This window comes from Nansenia antarctica (assembly GCF_963989245.1).
Source record: "Nansenia antarctica genome assembly, chromosome: 5".
NCBI lineage: Eukaryota > Metazoa > Chordata > Actinopteri > Argentiniformes > Microstomatidae > Nansenia > Nansenia antarctica.
This window is the reverse complement of record NC_137690.1, coordinates 22,069,700-22,077,199: the sequence shown is the minus strand read 5'-3', so window position 1 is coordinate 22,077,199 and position 7,500 is coordinate 22,069,700. Positions and strand designations below refer to the sequence as shown.

Here is a 7,500-nt window from a genome sequence, read left to right as displayed (position 1 = left end):
GGTATGCGGGGCTTGTTAATTCCTCTGGGTGAAGACCTGACGATTACTGGGTGAGGTTAGGTTGCGTCATTTTAACCTGTAGACAGAGATGAACAGATACACAATCAGGTTCCTACTGATCCCACCGTGTCTAAAGATGTCCTTTCCAGACAGACAGCCATGTACCGAGTCATTGCAAAAAAAATAAAAAAAAGAACGAGGCGATCTGTGATGTAGGATATGCAAATCGAAGTTCTGAAACTGGTCGGAAGATATCGTTTATCTTGCTATGCAAGCACGTTTGTGCTTCTCTCAGGTTAATCCCCTCCCTTGATGTATAAACAACATCACCTTCCCCACCTTCACCTTCGTTCATCTGATACCTGAATTGAACTTTCTTATCGCACATTATATATTTTAAGGCATCGCGTCCTGTGAGTCTATTGAAATCTGGCAATTTACAGAAAGGTTGTTTCAGAGGAGCCTTGTAGTGAAGAAACACCATAATAATATGCATCCTAGTGGACCGATGATAGACCAACACACCATTAGAGCCGCTCGCCAGGCATCCCATCAGCCTAATGCAGGGCTTTTATCTGAGCAAACAACTCTAATGGCCACCATGCCTCCACATCCACAGCTCCCACACTCTGTGGGTCTGTTAGGTTGGCTGTTTAGTTTCTATCCCACTGTTTATTTAGCCTCTGAATATGCCAGTGCTGTGGCAGGTTTTTGGTAGGAATAAATGGGAAAACACACATGGTGGTGTGCTAATCCCAGTGGCACCATGAAGTTCCCACCACAGCCCACAAACCTCCCTCCTCCTGCCCCTCCCCTCCCAGTTTTCCCACCCACCCACCCCGGCGCCATTCCCATCCCAGTGGCCTGTGAGGAGGGCTGTTCCTCTGGTCTCTTAGGCCCATTAGCCCACACAGTGATGCAGAGGAGCCATGTGTGCCAGGCTCTCTAGATGAATGTCTGCCTGGCCGTGTGTTTCCTCAGCAGATCCCTCTGTGGTGAGCGATCATTAGCCCTGCGGCCGTCCTCCCCGGCCCCATCCACGAGCCTGCGGCCATCTCGTCCTCTGTTCCCCCGCTCCAGGGAGCCAGCGCGCTTTGATATTAGGAGTGTAATTATTATTTTATGGAAGCTGGGTGACAACAGAGAAAGGGACCCAGAGCTGAGTGTGGCTCTCAGAAGAAAGGAATCGAAATAGACATGCACTGATGACTCTTTATACTCTGCTGTGTGTGTGTGTGTGTGTGTGTGTGTGTGTGTGTGTGTGTGTGTGTGTGTGTGTGTGTGCGTGTGCGTGTGCGTGTGCGTGTGTGTGTGCGTGGTTGCAGGCAACAATTTTGTTTTCCAGAAGATAGTATTTTATAAGCTTTAATAAGATCAATGCACTGGGTTCTCTATTATGTATTATCTCTATTATGTATTGTTCCCCAACACTTACTGTATCTAATTTCTGAGTTATTAAGTTATTTGTTTAGCTTTTGATCAGCTCTGTCCACTCTCTCTCTCTCTTTCTCTCTCTCTGCTGTTTCTCTCTCTCTCTCTCTCTCTCTCTCGCTCTTGTGTTGAAAAATGTGTTGCTTTCACTTATTGTTTATTCTCAAGGCACTATCATCAAAGACAGCTTAGACAACATAATGATTCCATGATTTCTTTCTAACTCAGTGTGATTGTTTTCCATTTTAACGACTGTATTTCCTTGGGAGTGTGTGAACAGGGAACAGATGCTTCGCAAAAAGTGTGATTTTCCCAATTCCTGGTTTTGTACATAGTGTGGCTGATGAGGTATTTAAATTGAACTCCCCTATTTTCCTGCAAATTGGATGTTCATCTTCTCCCCTCTCACTTCCGCAGGCATTATCCACCAGATGAAGGGAGACTATGAGACTGCACTGAAACTCCACAAAACCCACCTCTCCATTGTCCAAGAACTGAGTGACTATGCTGCCCAGGGACGGGCTTATGGCAACATGGGCAATGCCTACAACGCGCTGGGCGCCTTCGACCAGGCTGTACGCTACCACCGCCAGGAGCTGCAGATCTCTATGGAGGTCAATGACCGCGCCTCCCAGGCTTCCACCCACGGCAACCTGGCGGTGGCCTACCAGGCCTTGGGTGCCCACGACCGCGCCCTGCAACACTACCAGAACCACCTCAACATCGCCCGCGAGCTCCGCGACGTCCAGAGCGAAGCACGCGCTCTCGGCAACCTGGGAAACTTCCACTGCTCCCGGGGAGAGTTCCCTCAAGCTGTGCCCTACTACGAGCAGTACCTCCGCTTGTCCCCTGACCTCCAGGACATGGAGAGTGAGGGGAAAGTCTGCCACAACCTGGGCTACGCCCACTACTGCCTGGGAAGCTACCAGGATGCAGTCAAGTACTATGAGCAGGACCTGGCTCTGGCTAAGGACCTGCATGACAAACTGAGCCAGGCCAAGGCCTACTGTAACCTGGGCTTGGCCTTCAAGGCGCTGGGTGACTTCACCAAGGCGGAGGAGTGTCAGAAATACCTGCTCTCTCTGGCACAATCCCTAAATAATGCACAGGCCCGCTTCAGAGCCCTGGGCAACCTGGGGGACATATTTGTCTGTAAGAAGGATGTGGCAGGGGCTATCCAGTTCTATGAGCAACAGCTGGCCTTAGCTCACCAGGTGAGATTTTCAGCATCTGATTTATTGTCTTGTCCCAGGAAAGCGTTTTCGCTTAAGCGTTTTAACTTAACTATGCGTACAGTCAAGAGATGATCACTGCGTACTGTAACAGGACAGTACCCTATTAATTTGCAAAGCTGCTCTGTTCATGTCACGCTGCTACCGTTTTTTGCTCATTTTGCTGATGCAGTGACATCTTCTCTGTGGTTGGTTTCAGGTGAAGGAGCGCAGGATGGAGGGGTGTGCCTACGCTGCCCTGGGCGCCACCTACAGGCTGGTGCAGAAGTACGACAAGGCGCTGGGCTACCACACCCAGGAGCTGGAGGTGTACCAGGAACTGGGCGATGTGCCCGGGGAGTGTAAAGCCCACGGACACCTGGCAGCCGTCTACATGGCCCTGGGCAAATACGCCATGGCCTTCAAGAGCTACGAGGAGCAGCTGGAGCTGGGCCGCAAGCTGAAGGACCCTGGTGTGGAGGCCCAGGTCTACGGTAACATGGGCATCACCAAGATGAACCAGGGGGTGATGGAGGAGGCTATCGGCTACCTGGAGCAGCAGCTGGCCACCTTGCAGCAGCTGAGCGGCAACGAGGCGATGCTGGACAGGGGCCGCGCCTATGGCAACCTGGGAGACTGCTATGAGGCCCTGGGGGACTTTGAGGAGGCTATCAAGTATTACGACCAGTACCTTTCAGTGGCTCAGAGCCTCAACCGCATGCAGGACCAGGAGAAGGCCTACCGAGGCCTCGGGAATGGACACAGGTTAGCTCAATCTCTCATTTGACTTAACTAGGAGTGGTACCGATGGTGACTGATTCTATCTATCTAGGTCAGTCATCGTAGATAGCCGGTACTAGTTTGCTCTAGCATCCCAAATTGGCAGGCTATTTTCTTCAGAGAAGGAGTCACAGATGTGACGTTCCAGGTAAGAGGTGCCATTGGTCCTAATACAACTTCTCTTTGAAGCAGGGATTTTTCCACTAAGTGATTTGATACAGTATACACGGTGGCTCTGCCAATCCAAACTGAACAGAGAAGGTACCTTAGATTACTTCAGATTCGATAATGGGAATCCGTGGTTGTATGAAGAGCACTCTAAACCATGAAATTGCCAACAGCCTGTTATAAAAGCCAATATCTGAATCAGTGCTGCTGATGAAAGTATAAATAGCATTTTAATCTCTCCTTTTCTCGGTTAATAAGGTTTAAATGCAAGGCATGATATTTCTAATACACTCCTAAGCTACCATTGAAAGCAAAAAGCTATTCTGCCTTTGAATAAGTTGCCAATATCAATTTCCTCTGGTTGTTGCGGTGACAGATAATTGCTTAGACTGGGTATTACTAATAATCACGGTAATCCTGCTTTGCATAATCTTGCTTTCTTTTTGTGCCTGCTGCTTTCTGCTTGTGCTGGTTCTTCAGGACCACCATGGTTCAGAGACACCTTGACGGTGTGGCAGGATCGTGAGCCTGGCTCCGAGCTCGCTGGCTACAACAGCCTACTGGCCCCGGCTTGATCTGTATGCAAAGAGGCTTTGGCAGACAGACGCCTGAAACCGAGGGAACCACAGTTAATTCGAGACGACCTTTTACATTTTGTCTCCCCCCCCCCCCCCCCCCCCTCGCTCCCCTGTGTGGCTCTGGGGCTGATAACATCCAGTGAGAATACACCAGGAATAAAACACTACAGCAGAGGAGGAATCCTCATTTCGGAGATGATTCTCCCCTTATTGTGGCACTATCAACATGCCACCGTACTAATCAGGGGTGTGCATTTGCAATGCATGAGCTTAGAGGGGAATAATACACATCCTCTCTTCCTTCACGTTCCCCCTTTCCCAGAGCCATCTCTCATTAACGCACAACATTAATTAAGCCTCAAGTCTTTTATTCTTTTGATGCCCCCCTCTCAAACAATATCCGGGCAATTGTTGCTCAGCCTGTGAATCTGAATGGTCTATGTGGGTTAGTGGGGTGTTCAAGACTACAAAACGTTGCGCTGCGCTGAATGCAGATCTTAGTCACTGTGTATGCAGAGAAAGACTGTGTACCGTCGCTGTGACAGCTGTCCCATCTAGGGCAAGTGGATGGTGAATTATATTAACCACCAACCCCTACCCTGCCTTTCTTCTTTCCTTCTTCAATCCCTTTTTCATTCCTCTGCAGCCCTGCGCGCACACACACACACACACACACACACACACACACACACACACACACACACACACACACGCGCACACACACACACACACACACACACACACGTTGTGCTGTTCTATTTATTTAACCCTTATTTTACCAGGAACATATTCTCGTTCTGAGCAGTGGGGAGTTGAAGGGGAGAGGAGATGCGATGAATGAGTCATCCACGTACTGTTAGTTAGGAATCTAAATGTGCTTCATTCACACTGAAATGATGCAAGGCCTTGAAAATGGCTTAGTTGCTGTTGTGACAATATGATGTGTGTTCTTCATTCCTCTGTAATAGTGCCCTGCTGCCATATGCACCATTAGATAATAGCACTTATAGTATTCCCTCGATAGGAGATAAGCAAAAAGATTAAGAGGGTTATTGTGAGTAGAGTGCGCTTAGAGGACACTGTCTCAGCGCCACAAGCATGCTTGCTCAATTGAGAAGCAGATGGCAATTACAGGCCAGTCTAGTAGGCCCATCATTCTACATAGTATCTCTCTCTGTCCACTTCCCCCTAACCCTATGTCTCTCTGTCATTCCTGCACCGCCCGCCCTGACTCCCGTCTTGCTCCCCCTGCAGGGCGATGGGGAACCTGCAGCAGTCCCTGGTGTGTTTTGAGAAGCGGCTGGTGGTGGCTCATGAGCTGGGTGAGTGTGGAGGGAAGGCCCAGGCGTACGGGGAGCTGGGAGCCTTGCACAGCCAGCTAGGCAACTACGAGCAGGCCATCTCCTGCCTGGAGCGCCAGCTGGGTATCGCCCGCGACACCCAGGACCGGCTGCTGGAGGGCGACGCCAGCTGCGGCTTGGGCGGAGTGTACCAGTCCATGGGCGAGTACGAGACGGCCCTGCGGTGCCACCAGAGTGACCTGGAGATCGCAGAGGAGACGGGCAGCCCCGCCCGTCAGGGCCGTGCTTATGGCAACCTGGGCCTCACCTACGAGTCGCTAGGCAACTATGAGCGGGCGGTGGTGTTCCAGGAGCAGCACCTGAGTGTGGCAGCACAGACCAACGACCTGGCCGCCAAAACACTGGCCTACGGGAGCCTTGGGAGGACACACCACGCGCTGCAGAACTACTCACAGGCTGTCATGTACCTGCAGGAAGGTGAGTGGGGAGTGGGGTTCAGAATCACTGTGGATTGGTTAGTTGCCAAAGCTGTCTATAGGCTTATATTTTGTGAATATATCATCCGTATAAATGTAGCAAAGCCTGTAGCCATGTTTTTATTAGCTTGTGTGTGTTTTCTTGTGTGTGTATGTGTGTGTCTGTGTGTCTGTATGTGTGTGTGTGTGTGTGTGTGCGTGCGTGCATGTTAGAGCTCAATGTGCATGCCGAGCGGTTTAGCTGTTTACTGCGTGCCATTCTTCACACCTCTATATCCGCTATCTCAGATGACACTTTCAAATGAGCTGCCGAAGGATCTTTTCACACACACTGTGGCTGACTCCTGCCTCTCACGCTTCATTGTCCTCTACAGATGATGGTGAAGTAAACACCTCCAGCGCTGGCTCTCTCAAACTGATTGAGACTCACTGGCAGTGTAGGAAGTGACAAAAAGCAGCATGCAGGGCTCCTTTGGAGCTCTTAATGGGATAGTTCAGGTCCTTCGATGCTAAATGCTCCTCATTTTCCACTTACGTGGAGTGTTGTAGGCTCATCCAGACAATTGTTGTCAATCATACTGTATTTCCATTCTTGAGCTTTCTTTGGCTGGCTCTGCGGTTAGTATTTAAGCCATACCAGTGTACATGAATGGGATCAACTATGTAGACTACTTTAAAAAAAATATCCACAAGAAATTGTAAAGCCATCTTTGTGGGCTATACACGTATGTCAATATGAAAACGATCCGTTTTTTTCCCACTATTACGTAGTGTGAACGTACAACGAACAAACTGAGAATACTTCATGTCTTGCCCTCGGTTTGGAACACTCAAGCGGAAAAACATGGACAATGTCATTCGGTTGAAGTAGCTAGTCCATTCTATTCAAAGACACAATAACAAATAATGATCTATAAAATCTAAATCATGTTTTACATTTAGCTTGGAGACATTTTGAAAGCCGTATTCTGTGCTTTTGATCATGTACAGGTGATCCCATTCATGTACAATGGTATGGCTAAATGATAGCCCCGAGCCATCCAAAGAAAGCTCAATAATAGAAATATGACCGTAAAAAGGGTTAGGGTTGAGCCTACAACACAAGTATGTGAGAAAAATAAGGTATAACATCATTAAAAACCTGAACTATCCCTTTAAGTGTGGCCAACGGTGATGGTTTCCTCCGCCATTAGCTGCTGCAAGGCAGAGGCACACCCAGGGCATTAACCATCCAAAGCCTGTGTGCCTTCAGGGAGAATTATCTCACTGGGTTGAAATTGTTTGATCCTCCTCTGAGGGAGCTGAGGTGGAATGGCCTCCCTCCCTATCTCTTCTGGCTTCTCTCGGCAGGCTACCTGAGCCGGTAGTGACCCAGACACCGTCTCCACTCCTGCTCGTTGGGTTTTAATGAAAACAAAGGAGACAGGCCACTTTATCTCCACACTGTCCCTTATTGTCCCCTGCACTGTCCTTGCATTGTTCCTTGATCCAGCTTTGAAAAAGAACACTACAGTACCTTCACTTTCCTTGACAGCCAATTATTTCTGGCCAACCT

At 49.2% G+C, this 7,500-nt stretch overlaps 1 protein-coding gene across 1 annotated transcript in view; it reads left to right on the top strand.

The window, feature by feature from the left end:
* Positions 1–7,500, top strand: part of LOC308157246 (tetratricopeptide repeat protein 28-like) — a gene marked incomplete at its 5' end in the record, with an annotated part of 169,892 nt that overhangs the window by 137,477 nt on the left and 24,915 nt on the right. Inside the window, 3 exons of the mRNA XM_080530770.1 lie at positions 1,849–2,645; positions 2,863–3,407; positions 5,423–5,946. Of these exons, the coding sequence (XP_080386896.1) occupies positions 1,849–2,645; positions 2,863–3,407; positions 5,423–5,946 (1,866 nt within the window). The remainder of the gene's footprint in view (positions 1–1,848; positions 2,646–2,862; positions 3,408–5,422; positions 5,947–7,500) is intronic.